The 20,702-nt window shown below is 38.5% G+C and overlaps 1 protein-coding gene across 3 annotated transcripts in view; it reads right to left on the bottom strand.

The window, feature by feature from the left end:
• Positions 1–20,607, bottom strand: part of LOC127456475 (protein mono-ADP-ribosyltransferase PARP6-like) — a 43,462-nt gene extending 22,855 nt beyond the window's left edge. Inside the window, exons 1-16 of one of the 3 annotated variants that reach the window (XM_051724992.1) lie at positions 20,333–20,607; positions 18,970–19,091; positions 15,552–15,650; positions 15,276–15,414; positions 14,917–14,975; positions 14,705–14,762; positions 12,671–12,719; positions 4,686–4,804; positions 4,117–4,194; positions 3,563–3,657; positions 3,417–3,477; positions 3,237–3,327; positions 3,043–3,109; positions 2,765–2,914; positions 1,758–1,908; positions 78–209 (exon numbers count right to left, since the gene is read on the bottom strand). In XM_051724992.1, coding sequence (XP_051580952.1) covers positions 78–209; positions 1,758–1,908; positions 2,765–2,914; positions 3,043–3,109; positions 3,237–3,327; positions 3,417–3,477; positions 3,563–3,657; positions 4,117–4,194; positions 4,686–4,688 — 828 coding nt within the window. In that variant the 5' untranslated portion in view covers positions 4,689–4,804; positions 12,671–12,719; positions 14,705–14,762; ... (3 more) ...; positions 18,970–19,091; positions 20,333–20,607. Of the gene's footprint in view, positions 1–77; positions 210–1,757; positions 1,909–2,764; positions 2,915–3,042; positions 3,110–3,236; positions 3,328–3,416; positions 3,478–3,562; positions 3,658–4,116; positions 4,195–4,685; positions 4,805–12,670; positions 12,920–14,704; positions 14,763–14,916; positions 14,976–15,275; positions 15,415–15,551; positions 15,651–18,969; positions 19,092–20,332 lie in introns of those variants that run through there. The other 2 variants (XR_007899845.1, XM_051724993.1) reach the window with 2 other exon arrangements.
• Between the last annotated feature and the right edge of the window lie 95 nt (positions 20,608–20,702).

Genomic DNA, 20,702 nt, shown 5'->3' with positions numbered 1-20,702 from the left:
ATGTTTATATGTACACTAGTGCATCACATGAAACGATGAACTCATGTGTGGTTGTGCAGCGGTCATGTGACGTGTACCTGCACGAGGAAGCCGTACTCCAGCGTGGGGATGTTCTTGCAGTGTCCGCCCGCCTGGGATGAGAAAAACAACTCAATCAGCTGGCGGGTGGTAATCTGCGCAGGGGCCCGGCCCGCCGGCACAGCTACAGTCTGATGGGTTAACGGAGACAAAGCGTTATGGGAAAGGGTGCCAGCCAGCCATGTTAGGCGAGGGGGTGTGTCGAGGGGCAAAGAGGCTGGGGGGGGGGGGGGGGGGGGGGTGTTCAGAGGTGGTCTTAAATTACCATGGACTCACGTTTAATCTGTCAGTCATAGACCAACACACAAAGCAGAGGGCGTTGAAACGCAATGGCTACGTTCACAGCTGCAGAATACAGTCAGTCCTGTTTAGAGTGCTAAATACGTTTCTGTTCACACAGAGTTTGGTTAGTTTTGAGAGTGACAACAGCATTCTATTCATTTGTATTAACACATATCTGACAGGATGAAAGCAGTGGGAGTGTCCCAAAATGCAGTTCAGAATAAGTATTAAATCCTTAAATATGAAATACGAAATCTTAATATTTACTAAAGGTTATCTGTCACTATGGTTACAGGCATTAATTGTGAGTTAGAGAAGCAGAATGACTTTGGTTACCTGTTCATACAGATAGTATTAGGGATGCACCGACATATAGGCTGCTGATATTTATCGGCTAATTATTGACCAAATTAAAACCATCGGCAAATCGCTTATAAGCATGAAAATGCCAATATGAAGAACCAATGGTTTATTTATAAATAAATAGTAACACACTTGGTGTGTGAATTCAAATGCACAATCCAGAAATAATAATAGCCACAATATGTTGAAGGGTAGGCACTCCTAAGAACTCCTTTGTAATATTTCATTTTAATTCTTAATTCTCATGTTATTGCGGAATAAACACCATAAAGAAAGTGATAGTTGTGAAAATGGCGCTTATAAGCTACATAAGGGAAACCATTCAAAATGCTTTGATACTAGCAGACTTTGACTTCTGAGACATTGGTATGATATCTATCCATTTATGCTGCGTGATTGATTAAATTAAGACTGAAACTGCAATATGGCCTTGCACAATTACTAAACATCAAAAGTCTGCGTTTTTAAATATAGTCTGCATTCAGCTCTCCAGTTAGTGCTATGTGAGCAAGTGGCGCCCTCTAGTGGTCTGGATGGCATAATCCATTATCTATTATACACAGTAATAGAATTTATAAGGGGGTTTTGTTCCTTTGGTTAAAACTTTTAATTTTTCCATTATGTGGTAGACATTTCCATGAAATTGCCCAAAATATGCATAGTATGAATTTGCAATGTTCTATTATTTACAGTACATACATGTAAATTTCAAAGTAAAACCGTGATCTGATGACAAAATAAGGTAAGTGGCAAAATACTGGTTTCAGCCAATAGGTTTTTGTTAAAATCGGTATCAGTCAAATATGTTCATATCAGTGCATCCCTAGATAGTATAATTCAGTCTGCTTCTGTCTGCTGTTGTGTGTACAGGACAGTTTGAAAGTTACACCTAAAATTCAATCCCAAACACTGATTGTGTGAATGTAGCCTATGTAAGGGATCCTATTGAGTGATTAAGGGGACACAGGTATGGAAAAGCAGGAGAGAGAGTGTTTTGAAAGGAAAGCATGCAGTCAGGTTGGACAGATGCTGACCTGGCTGTTTGGAGGGTAGCTGAACAACTCCCCCTTCGGGTTCTTCATGGTACAGGAGATGGAGCGGTTCATAAGCCTGGTGACTCGGAGCTCAGGGACGCTCAGTTTGCCTTTCAACACGGTGTCCTGGATCAGGGGGAAACTGGGAGACCTGGAGCCAAGATAGAGCCCACAGCCAGACCATGAGTTTAAGTGGTTCTCAACACAGTACCAAAAGTAACCTGTAATTAATGTAGCCTGGTTGTATTTTCTTTTACCTTTGTGTAGTATTTGTTCAAGGTTTTCGAGGATGAGGGCATGTCACACAACCTGTCCAAGTTTGGCATCTGCCTAATTTGCTAGCTACAACCAAGTGACAGATGAATTTGTGCCAAAATACTGTAGCGTTTGATTGGCCGCACAGCCTTTGATGTCAACAACAGAAGACATGGGAAGCGTTTTACCTCCATTTTAGAAGCTAAAGGCTTACTACATTTTGCAAACCTAACTATGCAGAATCTCATGGTTAATTGCATTTTATTATTTGCATTCAGCCTATTTTTAGTTTTAGCATAGCATCAGAATAGACCTGAGAGACACACATTTTTAGGTCACAACCCACCAGTTAAGAACCAGAAAAGATCAAGACTTTTCTAAAGCAGCAATTCTGATCCCCATGTGTCTAAAATTAATGACTAGCAAAGTAATTTCAAATTTGTAACCGATTTGTGGCAAGGATTTGTCTTTCATTACATTATGTGTGTCATTTGTTGTAATGTACTGTAAGCGATAGATATTATAAATTGTTAATAGAGTAAGTAAAAAGAGCATTCAAAATCTAAATAGTGAAAATGTATTTTTTTGTGATAACATCTAAACCTTTTGAGACCTTTGAGGTTTTTCACTGATGGAATATGCAGAAGCCACAATATTCTGCAGAAGCCATAAGATCAACCATGATGTGTTGTGTTAGATAAAAGTGTTGGTGTGTATGAGAGGGGTGGTGGCCGTAAACAGTGAGGTCATACTTAGGGATCGGAGAGAAGATACTCAATCCTGCACGGAATTTCTTGATGGTTCCTCCAGCTTTGAACCAGCTGTGTCTTTTCTCCTGTTGGGCTTTGAGGAACTCATTACTGAGATGTTTCCACTGCTGAGACGTGAACGTGCTGAGGATCCTGAACACAAGAAAACAATATTCAGAGTTTCATTTTTATGTCACAGTGTTTTAGAGTTTTCTAAATCAGTACAAATTTCCCTGATGACTCCACAATAAACACTAAGAACCACCTTCAAACACACTTACTTTTTCAGTTGGAGGCCCAAGCTAAAGCCTTCCTTATTAGAAGGTTGGAAAACATCCACAGACGGTTCTGTGGGGTCACATTAAACATTGGTAGGGCTCTGATACAATACAGTATTTTTTTTTTTAAGTGAAGTATGTCTTCTATTATGGATAAAATATTTAACTCTTCATTTAAAAAAATGGAAATTATGTACCTGGTCCATCCAGGTATTGTGAAAGAGAGAAACGGAGACGCAAGACAATGGGCTCTGTTCGGATGACCTTCCATGCGGTCGCCACCTCCTCCTACAAACACAAACAATTTTATTCTCACTTCAAGATCTGTTTGTAAAATTAATATGCTGATGGCTTGTATAGGAAGTATGTGATCTCACATCCAGGAAGCTGATGTTGATTTGTAGGTCAATGTCCACATCATCAATCGTGCCATACTCTCTGTATGAAAAGGAACAAAGAGTGATTGTGAATCAGGTGTGAATGCACAGATCTTGATCTGATGTGGAGTGAGGTTTCTTGTTACCTGACAGCCACAGCACTGTCTGTGTAGATGTCTTTTACAGCTTCAATATCAGCGTCCAGCTGTGGGTGACGGTACAGGTCAGCTGCACAGCTCCCCTACAGGTAGAGAGTAATATTAGACATTAAAAAACAGTTGTGGTCCTGGATGCTGATTGGTCAAAACAGCAGTCCAGGCATACTAAAATACACAATATAGTAACAGCTATGATGTGGAAAAACAGCCTGTTTTGTTCAAAGATTTATAGAAAGGGTGGAAAATGGTAATGATGGTGACATTTTTGATGCAAAAAACCTTGATTTATAAGTAGACCACAGTGGAAAAAAAATAAATAAATAGCATTGTACACAAAATCACACAACATTTCATTCTGTTGATCTGAGAGCAAATGCCTGAATAAAGTGCCAGCTAAACATCACATTTTTCCTCTAGAATGCATAAAAATATAAGAGGCATACAAAATGTAATTTCTTATTCAGACTAAAAGTGTGATGTCAGGATGTGAAATGTGAAGGCCTCACTAGAATCAAATGCTTTTCATGATTTAAATGTTTTACCTGAATACCGTACACAAACTGCTCCGATTCATTCTCTCCATCTGATTCCTCATCTGTCCAGCACTGGCCTTTAATATCCTGAATAAAACACATATACCATTCAGAAACATTCAGATTTTTCAGTAAACACACAGTGACATTTTAGTAAATGGAAAAATGCAGATCAAAGCACTATTGGGGACTGTTTCAACTGGCTTAGAATTATCATTTTGGAAACCCACTAAATGACTGATTTAAATCTAATCTCAATTACAGCAGACACTGATTGGAACATGAATCATGAGACCAGAATCCCACCAAATCAACCAATCAAATCTCACTTAGAAGATGCATATAATCATTGATGCACAAATGTACTTGATCTTCAGATGAAATGTGTGCGTTTTCATCTGGAAGATGTAATTTCTCTCTCTTCAGTCTCCAGAATATAATGTCAAACACATGTTTCTGTTCTGTCATGTGACTGCAGGACAGACTGACGGGAGTTCACAGGATTTATTCAGTGCAACAGGAATACAGACAGTCTGTGACTGATGGTGTTTCATGTTTAATGGAGTGTGAACACTTACCATTGGCTCAAGTGTTCACAGGTGTGTTTCTGACAGGATGAAGCTTTTGTGATCCATTTCAACACCAAAAACCTCTAAAATGAGGGCAGATGTCTTCAATCTTATTGACTGTCCACATTCTGGGGAAAAGACAGAGAATGTTTTGTCAATTATTTTTCAATATTTACAGCAAAACAAGAGTCCATTAACTAAATTCACAGAAATGCCAGGTATTATTGTGCACCTGCATATATCTGTGATAATGGAAGAACAGCTCTCGTTAGTTGTATTGGCTAAGGCAAGCATAATTTTTACTATTGCTCATATTTTGATTTGAACACACCCCTAACGTCAAGTATTAAACTTTAGTGCACAACTTGTCCTACAACATTTGTGCAACAGACATACAGGTGCATCTCAATAAATTAGAATGTCGTGGAAAAGTTCTTTTATTTCAGTAATTCAACTCAAATTGTGAAACTCGTGTATTAAATAAATTCAATGCACACAGACTGAAGTAGTTAAGTCTTTGGTTCTTTTAATTGTGATGATTTTGGCTCACATTTAACAAAAACCCACCAATTCACTATCTCAAAAAATTAGAATACATCATAAGACCAATAAAAAAAAACATTTTTAGTGAATTGTGGCCTTCTGGAAAGTATGTTCATTTACTGTATATGTACTCAATACTTGGTAGGGGCTCCTTTTGCTTTAATTACTGCCTCAATTCGGCGTGGCATGGAGGTGATCAGTTTGTGGCACTGCTGAGGTGGTATGGAAGCCCAGGTTTCTTTGACAGTGGCCTTCAGCTCATCTGCATTTTTTGGTCTCTTGTTTCTCATTTTCCTCTTGACAATACCCCATAGATTCTCTATGGGGTTCAGGTCTGGTGAGTTTGCTGGCCAGTCAAGCACACCAACACCATGGTCATTTAACCAACTTTTGGTGCTTTTGGCAGTGTGGGCAGGTGCCAAATCCTGCTGGAAAATGAAATCAGCATCTTTAAAAAGCTGGTCAGCAGAAGGAAGCATGAAGTGCTCCAAAATTTCTTGGTAAACGGGTGCAGTGACTTTGGTTTTCAAAAAACACAATGGACCAACACCAGCAGATGACATTGCACCCAAATCATCACAGACTGTGGAAACTTAACACTGGACTTCAAGCAACTTGGGCTATGAGCTTCTCCACCCTTTCTCCAGACTCTAGGACCTTGGTTTCCAAATGAAATACAAAACTTGCTCTCACCTGAAGAGAGGACTTTGGAACACTGGGCAACAGTCCAGTTCTTCTTCTCCTTAGCCCAGGTAAGATGCCTCTGACGTTGTCTGTGGTTCAGGAGTGGCTTAACAAGAGGAATACGACAACTGTAGCCAAATTCCTTGACATGTCTGTGTGTGGTGGCTCTTGATGCCTTGACCCCAGCCTCAGTCCATTCCTTGTGAAGTTCACCCAAATTCTTGAATCGATTTTGCTTGACAATCATAAGGCTGCGGTTCTCTCGGTTGGTTGTGCATCTTTTTCTTCCACACTTTTTCCTTCCACTCAACTTTCTGTTAACATGTTTGGATACAGCACTCTGTGAACAGCCAGCTTCTTTGGCAATGAATGTTTGTGGCTTACCCTCCTTGTGAAGGGTGTCAATGATTGTCTTCTGTACAACTGTCAGATCAGCAGTCTTCCCCATGATTGTGTAGCCTAGTGAACCAAACTGAGAGACCATTTTGAAGGCTCAGGAAACCTTTGCAGGTGTTTTGAGTTGATTTGCATGTCACCATATTCTAATTTTTTGAGATAGTGAATTGGTGGGTTTTTGTTAAATGTGAGCCAAAATCATCACAATTAAAAGAACCAAAGACTTAAACTACTTCAGTCTGTGTGCATTGAATTTATTTAATACATGAGTTTCACAATTTGAGTTGAATTACTGAAATAAATGAACTTTTCCACGACATTCTAATTTATTGAGATGCACCTGTAAATAATACCTAAAATCATGTGGCTTGTTTAGGAGAGGTATTTTTTTTTCTAAGCAATTAGATGATTTTCACTTGATGGACATTAAAACAGGGGAAAACACCACTGATTACCAAAAATGGAGGGACTCGAGCCATAATAATAATAATAATAATAATAATAATAATAATAAATAGTTTAATTTATATAGCGCCTTTACACAGCTCAAGGACGCTTCACAATAAAGAACAGTAACAAAAAAAATCATATAGACAATCATATGGACAGTTGGCCAGTCTGGAACAAAAACAAATGCAGTTGCATATAGCAGATCAGATCGTGCAATCAATTAGACATACCAATCCAGTACAAAGAACACATAACGTCGTGTAGACAGTACAGAAATTGTAAGCAGTGTAGGCAGTGGCCCAATCAGAATACAGATAAGAATACAAATACAATGAGCAGTACATGAAACATATACACATTATGACTGATAATATTGGGAGAACAAATAGGTTTTGAGCTGAGATTTGAATTCAGAGATTGAGGTAGTAGTTCGGCGAGCCAGGGGGATTGAGTTCCATAGCTTAGGTGCCACAACAGAAAAAAACCTGCTGCCCATTGACAAAAGGCAGAATCTAGGAACAAGAAGTTTGCACCCAGAAGATCGAAGTGAGGGAGAAAGTAAATCAGAAAGGTAAGAGCTAGACCATGGAGTGACTTAAATGTAAGCAGGAGAATTTTGTATGTAATACGGGATGCAACAGGTAGCCAGTGAAGGTTAAATAGGATGGGAGTAATATGTGCAGATCGTTTGGTGTAAGTTAGTACTCTTGCAGCAGAATTTTATATATATTGCAAGCGGGAGATAGAGCGTACCAGTAGTCCAGAAAAAAGGGTGTTACAGTAGTCAAGGCGAGATGTAATAAATGCATGGACTAATGATTCAGCATCTTTCGGGCTAACGTAGGGACGAAGTTGGAAAAATGCTTCTTTAGAGAGTTGTTAATATAGGCATCTAGGGTCAATGAAGGATCAAGAATGATACCTAAGTTTATGACTGTGGCAGATGGGAAAATTAGAGTAGCATCAAGGTCACAGCTAGGGACATTAGTTAGATTTTTTGTTAGAGTTGATGGACCAGTAATTATGATCTCTGTCTCTAGCGTTTTTGTTACTTTTGCTTATTTGTCATGTTTTTTTTTCACTCTTTCCTGATCAGTTTTACCAGGGATGAACTGCTAAATATTCAGCAGAGCATACCATTTTTTTGCTGGTGTTTGATTATTCTGACATTTTATTAGACATCTTAGTTGGAGGTGACCAAAAGACACACGCGAGGGAAGAGAGCCAGCACGCTTGTGAAGATTCGTCAACGCGTCTTTAGGATGCCGCTGCAGAGTATTCATCTGGCAAATGTCCGCTCTCTCACCAACAAAACGGACTAACTGCTTCTGCTCACTCAAACAAATAAGGACTTTTCTAACTCTGTGTTTCATGGAAACCTGGCTGCCATCTCGGACAGTGCGTTTCATCTGCTGGGCTTCCAGCTGTTCAGAGCGGATTGCATTGCAGAATCATCAGTGAAAACGAGAGGCTGTGGAACGAAAGTTGGTGTACATATATAACAGCGTTGAAGACAATGTGCTGTCCTAATTTAGAAGTGCTCTTCATCAGCCTTTCTACTTGCCGCAGGAGTTTTTCTTGTTGATTCTGGTGATTGTTTATATCCCACCACAAGCATTCATGAACACAGCGTTGCAACAGCTGGCTGATCAGATCAGACACGGAGCAACATCACCTGGACTATTCTGGGAGATTTTAATCAAGAAAAATAACCTCACCTGTAAACTGCCAAAATACAAACAACACATCACATGCCCCACCAGAGACAAAAATAATGTATACTGGACCACTGCTACACCACTGTAAAGGATGCATATTGCTCTGTCCCACATGCAGCTTTAGGACTCTCTGATCACTGTCTAGTTCATCTTCTCCCAACCTACAAGCAGAAACTAAAATCAGTTAAGCCTGTGGTAAAGACTGTAAACAGATGACTAATGAAGCAGAGCTGGAACTACAAGCCTGCTTTGACTGCACTGATTGGAGTGTTTCTGAAGCCTATGGACGAGCTCACAGATACTGTGACATCATATATCAGTTTCTGTGAGGATATGTGCATCCCTACTAGGACATTATTATTATTTAATAACGATAAATCATGGTTTACAGGAAAACTCAGACAGCTTTGTCATGCCAAAGAGGATGCTTACAGAAGTGAGGATAAAATATTGTACAACCAGGCCAGAAACACACTAAGGAAATCAGAGTGGCTAAAAGAAGCTACTATGAAAATCTGAAAAAACAGTTTTCAGCCAACGATTCTGCATTTGTGTGGAAAGGCCTGTAAAGCATCACCTAGTACAAGACACCTCCCCCTCGCTCTGTAGAGAGTCAACTAATGGCTGATGAATTGAATGTGCTTTACAGCAGGTTTGAAAAGCTCACACCCCTCCCCTGCTCTGATCTTTACTTCACACACACACACACACACCTCCTGGAACCCCCCCCCCCCCGTGAAGAGGATATGTGCTGGGTCTTTTGGAAACAAAAGACTAGGAAAGCTTCAGGCCCAGACGGTGTTTCACCTGCCTGTCTGAAAGTCTGCGCTGACCAACTGGCCCCCACTGTGAAGTTCCCTGCTGCTTCAAATGCTTCACCATCATTCCAGTCCCCAAAATACCCAAAATCACAGGACTTAATGACTACAGACCTGTCGCTCTCATGTCTGTGGTCATGAAGTCGTTCGAGAGACTGGTTTTGGCCTACATGAAGGACATCACTGGACCCCTGCTGGAGCCCCTTCAGTTTGCTAACCGAGCAAACAGGTCTGTGGATGATGCTATCAATATGGGACTGCATTATATCCTGCAACACCTCGACAGACCTGGGAATTATGCAAGGATCCTATTTGTGGACTTCAGTTCAACCTTCAATACCATCATGCCTGATCTTCTCTCAACCAAACTGAGCCAGCTCTCCGTGCCCACCCCAATCTGTCAATGGATCACCAGCTTTCTGACAGATAGGCAACAGCTAGTGAGACTCACATCCAAGACCCTCACTATTAGCACTGGTGCTCCTCAGGGATGTGTTCTCTCTCCACTGCTCTTCTCCTTGTACATGAATGACTGCACTGCAAAGGACCTCACTGTCAAGCTCCTGAAGTCTGCAGACGACACCACGGTCATCAGCCTCATCCGTGATGGTGACGAGTCTGCATACAGATGGGAGGTTGAGCAGCTGGCTGTCTGGTGCAGTCACAACAACCTTGAGCTGAACATGCTCAAAACAGCAGAGATGACAGTGGACTTCAGGAGAAATCCCCCATCCCAATCCATTGTGAAGAAGGCTCAGTAGAGGTTGTACTTCCTTTGCCACAGTTCAACCTGCTACAGGAGCTGCTGACGCAGTTCTACTCTGCCGTCATTGAGTCTGTCCTGTGTACATCTATAACTGTCTGGTTTGGTTCAGCCACCAAATCAGACAGAAGAAAACTACAACAGACAGTCAGGACTGCTGAGAGGATTATTGGTGCCCCCCTGCTCACCCTCCAAGACCTGTAGGTCTCCAGAGTGAGGAAACGTGCAGGTAGTATCACTCTGGACCCCACACACCCTGCCCACTCCCTCTTTGAACTGTTGCCCTCTGGCCAGTACAACAGAACACTGAGAGCCAGGACATCCAGGCACAAGAACAGTTTTTACCCTCAGGCCATTTTCCAAATGAACAATTAAACTGCCTCAGGACTCCCCCATAGTGCAATAATGTAAATACATATCTCATGTACATATGTAAATTCACATTTTAATTCAGTAACTGTAAATACCCCTACCTTGCACATACATTACCATTTACACATATACATATGCTATTCTGTACATGTCCTATTATTTGTATGTCTATTTATACTCTTACCTTGTTTTCTATTCTGTGTCTCACTGTAATGTTCTGTGTGCACTTGTTTCTCCTATCACCCCAAAAAAAATTCCTTGTGTACGTGAGAACACTTGGCAATAAAGATCATTCTGATTCTGACTCTTTTGAACACCCTAGCATCCCTTTAGCAATGTGCTAAAAACACAAAAAATATTATAGCAACCACCCATAACATATTAGCAACCACATAGCAGCGCTCTGAGAACCACCCACAAAACCCTAGTTTAGTTTTATATTTCTGAGACAAAATAGGCTGTCTGTTAGAGTCATAAAAGAATCTGAACTGTATTTGTCTGTGTGACTTTACTTCAGCGCAGCCGTTTATAATAACGTTCTGGTCTTTCCTCCATCTCACTACTGTGTATCCTAGCAACAACCCTTCCTGCTCTGTGTCACTGTTTCGTGTGTGTATGTGTGTGAATGGGCACATTTTATACAAGCGATTTCCCATGTAATCCTCTGCATGAGTTATTTCAGATAAACATTACAAAAACACCAAAGAGGTGCATGTCACGAAACCTGTCATGAACATGTCCAGGTCACATTTCACCCCCAAATAAAAAGAAAGTAATGAGAAAAAATATGAAGCATTAAGAAAATGAAGCCTATTCTTAGGAGCATTAGAAGAAGAATATAATATTTTCAAGACAATTAAGTACACTTCCCTCCAAATTCGTATTACTGTAATTTAAAAGAACAATGTTATGTTAATAAATGTATTATTTATACATAATGGTAGTATGTTGTATTGCCTTTAATTTATGAATATTTAAATAAAAAACATTTTAATATATGACTGTATTATGGTAGTGAAAATAATGAGAATTACAACAACAACATAAAAACTGAAGTAAAACGTCCAGGTGCACTACAGTAACAACTAGCATTGTTTATTATTATTATTATTCAGTGCAAAAAGCTTTATTGTCCAAAATAGGAATCCTTTTTTTATATTATGTTTTTTCTTCAGATTTTAGGGTGAAATGTGGCATGTTTTTGTAAGATTCACACACATACTGTATTCAATTTTTTACCCCAAACAATAACAAATATGTTTCTCGTATGTTTATTTTGAAAGCATGTGTGTTTGCAGCATGAGGTAAAATAAAAGACAAAAGCTCTATAAAACTCATAATTGAACACAGAAAACGTTTGGATCCAGAATCCCTTGGACAAACAGAGAATAGGTGAAGTTTCTACAAATAAACACAAGTCTAGCTGCCGATGCTGAATGCTCTTGAATGTCTCGGTTTAAACCTCTTTAAGGTCTATTTATTCATCAGCTTTCTTTGTGTGTCTCTATTTTTTATATGAAAAAAAGAAATCCATTTTGTTTCTATCCAGAGCCACAGTTTCTATCTCCATCACCTCTATGGCTTTAAATAAATCTTGATCATTATTCAGACTGTATTACGTCTTTGTGAAAATGATCACTCATCTGATAATGAATTGATGTGTTGCAGATCGTAACAGAATGAAACCATTATGTTTTTTTTTATTTATTTTTTTTTATGGCCAATATTGATATCTAAACAGCAGGGAAGCCAATGATAGATATAATGCTGATTTTTGTAATACATTTTAATTATACTAAGATGTTAGCAATAAACAAAATTGACAATATTAAATTAAAAACACTTCTTTGACAAAATATTTACTCAATTCAATAAAAGATATTTGAAAACTCAAAACATGCACTATGCATTGACAAGGCTGCTGGTAGATTTTAAAACTGACCACTTTTGGTAATCACACAATTTCAATTATCTCAAAACAGCCAATTATCGGCCTGACAGATATATCAGTCTCTCTCTAATCATCACATTCACTCAAATAATCTCCCAATCACCATCCACACAAATCCCCCTCAGGCCTTATTTTGTCCTAACCCCCCCATGCATGCCCCTAATGCCCCCCAGGGGTCATACCACATACCGATGCAGAGGCAGGTGATCTGTTCCTCTATTCAAGCTCAGGATAAAAACCACAGACAGCCATCATCCATGAACCAAGTACCCTCCCTCTCCCCCCACATCCCTTCTCACCTTCACAGAGGATGGAGCGATCATTCTTCTCACGACACAGCAATGTCTCCTGTACCTCCAAAACAATGACAATGGCCTTAATATAAAACAGAATAAATACAATCCACACACAGACAATATATTAATATTGAATTATTCTGTTCTAGCAGCAATCCTCCATTTTGATTCTCTGTCTCTCTCTCTCTCTCTCTGGCTTTGCTGTGTGTATGTGTGTTTATCTATGGCAGATCTCGGCTACCAGTGCCGTCTTATTTTTTGCCTGACAACACAGTGAACTGAGCATGCTCAGTGAGAGCCAACAGAATGAATCATGTGACTTGCAGCTGATGAGAGAGAGAGGGAGAGACATTTGAAGAGGCTATGTTCAAAACAGCATACTGTACTATCATCCTACTCTTACTACCTCTGCAGTATATAGTATGTATACTGTGCACAATATGTGAATATTCTGTATGTATGGTATATTCAAAATCCTTCTACATTTGCTAAAATGTGCAGTTAAACAGAAAACTTTATACCACAATGAAATGAGCTGTAATTTTTAAAACGTTTCTTTTTTTTTTTTCATTTATTTGATCAAATTGCCATTACATAAGACATTTATTTATTTATTTATTTATTTTTTTTTGCCAAATCTAAAATTAAAATGCAAAATAACCATTAGTATTTCTATGATAACTGGATGGCACTAATGTTTCAAAATAATGAGGTCATGTGACAACAATGTAGCATACTACAGTTTGAAATGTGTATGGAACAATTCATACTGTTTCATTTACTATTTTTATGTAAACAATTTCTTTTTCCTGCATTAACAAAGTTCCTATTAAAAGCTGTGACTGGACATATCAAAGGGTTCATCTTTTTATATATATATATATATATATATATATATATATATACACTGTATATATCCAATTCTGGTTTACATCACAGTTCGGCAAACCTTGATTTTCTACTTGCTTTTGCTAGTCGGTTGCAGGTGGTATTAGGTGGAAGGGACATTCTCAATCTAGAGGGCATTTGATTTAACTAAGATTTGTATCTTTTCCTGTTAGTACAAGATGATGTCATCAATATTTTAGTTGTGTTTTCTCTGAAGAAAAATACAGTAAATTTTAAATACATTACTCTAGCACAGTTACAGTAGATTCTCAACAATGAGTACGTATTTTAGGGGTACACAAGTTTGCTTTTGCTTTGTTAAACCTATAAAACGAAGAAAAAAATAGATTACAATAATTAATAAATAACTAATTGTTATAAAAAAAAAAAAAATTTAAGGAAAGAAAATTAATGTGTGTTGAAGAAGGCAACTTTCCTGCTTGATGGATTGTTGCCATTATGATGGCGCATTAGCCAATGGCAGTGTGCTATTTTTGTCAGCTTAGTTTATTTTTACCTCTGTGTGTTTTGTGCATTGAAGAAAAAAAGAGCAGAAGTGAATAAGAGTTCATTCTGTCACTGTGGTATTCAAATTTGTAATATTTATGGTCACTGTTTGATGAGCTCAACCATTACGATGCTAATCAGAGTTTACCCTGCTTACATCATTAAGAGCCTGGTATACACAATGACCTCCAGAGAGAGAGAGAGAGAAGCCATTATCTCTGCTCAATGACTCATGCATAGTGTTATCTCATATCCTGCCATCTTATCAAAAAGACACTTGCATTAATTATTCATAAACACTTAAAATAGCAAATACCTTATTTAGAACCAAAAATGACTAAAGTAGAACTGCTCTAAAATTAATGTGCAGTCCAAAATACAAAATATCTTCCAGCTCCACTATTTTTGATTCTATATAAGAATTTAAAAGTAATTTAATATGACTGATTATTAATTAGCATTTGCTTTAAAAAAACAAAACAAAAAACAAAAAAGGAAAAAAGTTAGATTACAGAGGAATGCATTTGTAATCTTATACCAAGCATGAATACATCTTCTAATGTACACTGTTATACGCTTTCAATATGTGCAATCTGTATACTCAGAGCAAAATGCAATTGCTCGAACATTGCTCTTTCATACCTCAGGTGATTTTCGGTTATGTTTTATTCCAGTTTCAGATTTCTCTTGGATGTTTCTCCTAAAACAAAATAAAAAGACATCAATAAGACAATTGTTGAAATAAAGAGTAGAACTACAACAATTAATATGGATATCTTTTCTCAGATCATTAGGTCTTGGAAGACTTTTATGAGAAAAGTTCATACTGAGATCTCTGACTTTTGATTGCATACCTGGTATCCAGGCAAATCTGAGCACAGTAAGAGATATTGTTGAAATCACTTCTCAAACTCTACAGAAAACACATGTGAGATTACTGTGGTCTTTTCTCAGGAGAAACATTTGCAAAGCAGGACACTTCAGCATAAGTCTCCATTTAATATAATTGCCATCTAGGAGAAACAACTGATATATTTAAAAAAATAAAAATAAAAAAAAAAATAAAAAAAAAATATTTGTGATTTTTTTACTTTCCTTTACACCTCTTGGTGTAATTTAAAAATTATTCAAAGTGTTTCCCTAAACAAGCATTGCATGTTACACAAATCAAATAGTGAACATTTTACCACACTTTAGCTCCAGCTTTCTTTACCTTATGCAACAACAATGCACAGCAGCCAATCTGAAGTCTGTGCATATATGGGATTTACTGTACAGCAGGATTTGACGGCTGTCCGTGGCGGCTTACAGACTGGGATTCAACGGGATTGGCGGATGGGTTTGTACCTTACCTGTGCAGGTGGTAGAGAAACACAAGGGCATGCAGCAGGTGAGCTCAGTGAGTGAGCAGGTAAGCAGTGGACAACATGGGCAGCGGAAGCAGCAGAGGTGTCATGGAGAGCAGGTTAGTTCAAGCACTCCCTCTCACCTTTACCTGGACACATACATGCAGGCGTGGTTGAATGGATTCAGATCCCTGCATCCTTGTTCCAACATCTAGTGGAAAGCATTCCCAGAAGAGTGGAAGCTGTTACAGCAGCAAAGGGAATGATTAATGCTTTATGCCATACTTTTGAAAGGAGACACAAGAGTATCAGTGATGTCAGGCTGGGGACCTTGCTCACAGTTCGAATTCATCCCATAGGTGTTCATTGGGGTTCAGATCTGGACTTTTTCTTTCCTTTGATAAGATAATTCTGCATGGTCATATTTAAAATAAACCATCATGACTAAAGAAAATGAATCACTGTGTTATTGTCAAGAGGTCTGATCAGACTATATCGAGAAACAAACACTTGAAATTAACCTCATATATCTTCCTGAAATGAGCATTACTACAGTGCAGCCTCTGAGCAAAAAGTGATGACCTAAACTAGTCTGGAGGTTCACATGACCATAAAAACTTTGAACAAGCTGGAGGGACAAATGCATGCATGTTTGTTGGACAGAGCCATCTTCATGTTCAACACATTCCAACAGAGGCCTATTGAGAACTAATCAAATATTACAGTCTCAAGGATCACTGCAAAACACTGGGAAGAGGAAAATATAAATTTTTACAGCCAAATGTAATAATTGTATTTAAAGAAATTAAATCACTCAAAAAGGAAGATTCTGACTTCACTTACTCGCCCTCATTCTGTTATATAGCTGTATGACTTTCTTCAATGGAACACAAAAGGAGAAATCAAAATGCTGACGCATATGAACACTTTTCCACATAATGAAAGCATTTTTTTTCACAAGGGATTGTCAAAAAAAAGGTTAAAAAAAAGAAAAAAAGAATCAAATAAAAAAATCCATAAAAACCCACACAATGGTTGTTCATATCACTTGTGTGGTAATAGCCATGTGATAGTTTTGTGCGAGGATCCGAGGAAGTCGATATTTACTTAAAATCTTCCACTACGCCGTAGTGCATATCTCAGTTGCACTTCCATCAAGTTCTTCCACACCAGACTCAGTAAATCATTTCTGCATTAATCTCACTTTGCACACAGGGGCATCGTCATGCAAAAAACAGAAAAGGCCCTCTACAAACTGTTGGAACAAAGTTTGAAGCACAGAATTTACTAGAATGTCATTGCACAATGTAGCATTAAGATTTGTTTTCAGTGGAATTATTGGAAAAGCCAAACCATTAATTAGAAGGGGGTGTCCAAATACTTTTGGCCATATAGTGCATCTTCATGCCGAGGGCCCACATGGCCAGTAGTGTGACATCCCTGTTTACGCACTCCCTTTTGGTCTCCAAAAAGATTAATCTTCAAATAATTATTGACACTTGTCCAGAGTATGAAAGATAAAGCTAATACTATATTAAAATGGTGTAATGTGCTCGTTTTACCGGTTTAATGCTATAAAGCCCAACATGGTTCAATTCATATCAGATTCTCTCAGGATTCAACTCACATATTACAATAAAATAATAGTCCAGATGTCACAGACACATGAACCATTTATTTTAGTCTGAGTGCATTCTCAGTGTTAAGATTAAACAAGAGTTATTTTAGGTCACTTGTATTGCTCAGAAAGCTGCAGATGCCTGTATACTAACATACTAAATCACACAAATGAGATTCTAATTTTTTTTGAGCAACCCGTCTCAACCAATGGCATGAGTTGGGGGCCGGACAATCTGTTTGTTCATTCAACAATAGATGGTGGCATGTTCGGAAAACTGTTAGAAAACCATGTTTATATTTGCAACTCCATTCAGTGACGCAGCAATTACATTCTTTAGCTTTAAGGCCAAGCACAACTAATATGATATGTAAGGCTTTGCTGGAAAATGGTATACTAGCTGACTACTTACTGAATACTGAGTACACACTATATACTGCCTACTAATGTTGTAAACAGTAAGTAAACACTGTGCATTATGCAAATGATAATATGCTACATTGTTGTCCCATGACATCATCATGTTGCATGTACACTAGCGGCCAAAAGTTTGGAATAATGTACAGATTTTGCAGTTTCAGAAGGAAATTGGTACTTTAATTCACCAAAGTGGCATTCAACTGATCACAAAGTATAGTCAGGACATTACTGATGTAAAAAACAGCACCATCACTATTTAAAAAAGTCATTTTTGATCAAATCTAGACAGGCCCCATTTCCAGCAGCCATCAATCCAACACATGAAGTTCCTAAACGTAAGTTCGGGAGAATTTAGAGCTCAAGTTGAAGCTGCTTCCTCGAGCCCCTTCACCGTGGACAGCAAGCCAAATAAGTTTAACCGTAATAGATTAAAGTTTATATGGGCAAATGAACTCGTGAACTTATTCTTGAGTACTCATGCTAAATTGTTCATTTGGTACTATAAAATCACTTGCCATTATATCAAACACAGCTGAAAGCTATTTGGTTCCTTAAATGAAGCTTAAAATTGTCTTTGTGTTTGTTTTTGAGTTTCCACGGTATGCAATAGACTGGCAAGTCTTTAAGGTCAATATGGCAAAAAAGAAACAACTTTCTTTAGAAACTCGTCAGTCAATCATTGTTTTGAGAATGAAGGCTATACATTGCTTGAAACTGCCAAACAACTGAAGATTTCATACAAAGGTGTACACTACAGTCTTCAAAGACAAAGGACAACTGGCTCTAATAAGGACATAAAGAGATGTGGAAGGCCCAGATGTACAACTAAATAAGAGGATAAATGCATCAGAGTCTCTAGTTTGAGAAATAGACGCCTCACATGTCCTCAGCTGACAGCTTCATTGAATTCTACCCGCTCAACACCAGTTTCATGTACAACAGTAAAGAGAAGACTCAGGGGTGCAGGCCTTATGAGAAGAATTACAAAGAAAAAGCCACTTTTGAAACAGAAAAACAAAAAGAAAAGGTTAGAGTGGGCAAAGAAACACAGACATTGGACAACAGATAAGAGTGTTATGGATCTTAACCCCATTGAGCTTTTGTGGGATCAGCTAGACTGTAAGGTGTGTGAGAAGTGCCCAACAAGACAGCCACATCTATGGCAAGTGCTACAGGAAGTGTGAGATGAAATGTCACCTGAGTATCTGGACAAACTAACAGCTAGAATAACAAGGATCTGCAAAACTGTCATTGCTGCACATGGAGGATTTTTTGATGAGAACACTTTGAAGTAGTTTAAGAAGTTCTGAACATTTTTTTCAAATTGTAATAATAATTTTTCACGTTATTAATGTCCTTACTATACATTGTGATCAGTTGAATGCCACTTTCAGTGTAAGTGGCACCTAGTGATCATCTTGGAAATAAAGATGTAATGTCAGTTATGCACACAGTAGAAGTCTATGGGGCAAGTGTACAATCATGAACTTATTTGTAGCAGTTAAGACATTTCCATTACAAACCTGTGCCATGAAATAAAGAGGAGATATTTGAGCCTTAAACTGTCCTGATCCTTCATAAGACTGGAATAAATGCTGCTATCCTCGTGCCTTTACCTGTCCAGCAGACACTGAGGGTATCAGGACTAAAGAAACAAGAGAGGAGGAGAGGTGAGATGAGGAAAAAAATGTTTCAGTGACAGTGCTGTGATGGTACATGTACACTAGAGGCCGCTGTTGCCCAATTAATGACGCACAGACTGCTCTCATGCGTCAGCACTGAAACACAACTGTTAGTCTCTAAGGCTGTGTCCAGACTGCATTAGATTTTTCTCAAATCAGATCTTTTCAGGCAGACTGTCTGCACTATTAATTACAAGTGATCAAATCAGAGTTTTGCGCGTTCAGATATAACCAACCTACCTGCATGGGTTGCTTTGGTAATGACGTAGGCGTAACCACGTGACGATGCTTTCAAAACAGATGCGGGAAAAATGGAGGTGCATCATCTCGCTCTCCAAATAAGCGCCCTGTCCAGTCGCGGTGCAGAACTCCTCCGTCGCACAAGAAAAACTCTAAATATTGTGATGCTCCGTGCTGCAGTCACCGATGTTTGACGTCATAGTTGTGTGTCGCGTTAAGAGTGACGCAAAAGACCATTTGAAATCCGATTTGAGCAGCCAGGGCGTCCGGACTGAGACACATCTGAAAAAATCAGATTTCAGTCGCATTTGAAACCACCTCCCGATGTGGTTTGAATCAGATTCGGAAAAATCAGATTTCATATGGTTTTATGCTGTCCAGACTATCAAAAACTAATCTGGATATGCCAAAAATCTGATTTTTAGTGCCAGTCTAAACAAGGCCTAAATGTGATAGAGGCTCAAATACAGTATTTATTATATGTAGCATTATATCATATTTACATCGATGTTGTAAATGACATGTGTGTCCCTGAGCACATAAAAAGACATAATTTATGTGTTATTTGAAACTATTTTGTCTTTGCTCTCACAAAAGTACTGTGGCAGAACCATAGTACAGCGATTGTATCAAATGGTAATTCCATGGTACTTTGATATAATACCATGGTACTGTATTAGTATATTCATATACCATGGCATTTACATTCAAGAGAACTTAAATAAAAAATACAAAAATACAATGGTACTGCCATGATACATGTCCAAAAATATAGTACTGCCAAAAACATGGTATTACAGTGGTACATGCCCAAAAACATGGGAATGCTACGGTAAATGTCTTTAAAAAACAAACAAACAAAAAAAACACACAAACATGCCAATACCATGGCACTTGCCCAAAAACGTAGTACCATGGTACTTTTTAGTGACATTAGTCAAATAAACAATTTTATGTTACTTACTTGAGCTTATGGCAGTACCGTATGCCAGAAAACTCTGATTTTAATTAGTTTAACTCATTAGAGTTAAATGATGAAGGGAGGATGCAGATGTGGGCGTACGTGCGTCTGCGCGAGTCTCACCCGTTACAGTGGATTAACGCGGAAGTGCAGTATTATCGCGCTTGCGTACTCGTTATGTACACAACCACTTTAAGTTTTATGTGTAGTACTTTCACTGCGAAATGTAATAACGTGGTTAAAGAAACTAACAAGCACTTTGTCATTCATTAGTAGTTTAAAAGCCCAGCACCCTCCGCTCACGTGATCTCCACGTGCTCCTGCAATGTGCTGTGTCTCGCGTACTGATTGGATAGTTCCACTTCCCTCAGTG

Source organism: Myxocyprinus asiaticus, chromosome 18, assembly GCF_019703515.2.
Source record: "Myxocyprinus asiaticus isolate MX2 ecotype Aquarium Trade chromosome 18, UBuf_Myxa_2, whole genome shotgun sequence".
NCBI classification, from domain to species: domain Eukaryota; kingdom Metazoa; phylum Chordata; class Actinopteri; order Cypriniformes; family Catostomidae; genus Myxocyprinus; species Myxocyprinus asiaticus.
Note: the sequence above shows the minus strand (reverse complement) of the source record. Positions and strands in the feature narration are given on the sequence as shown.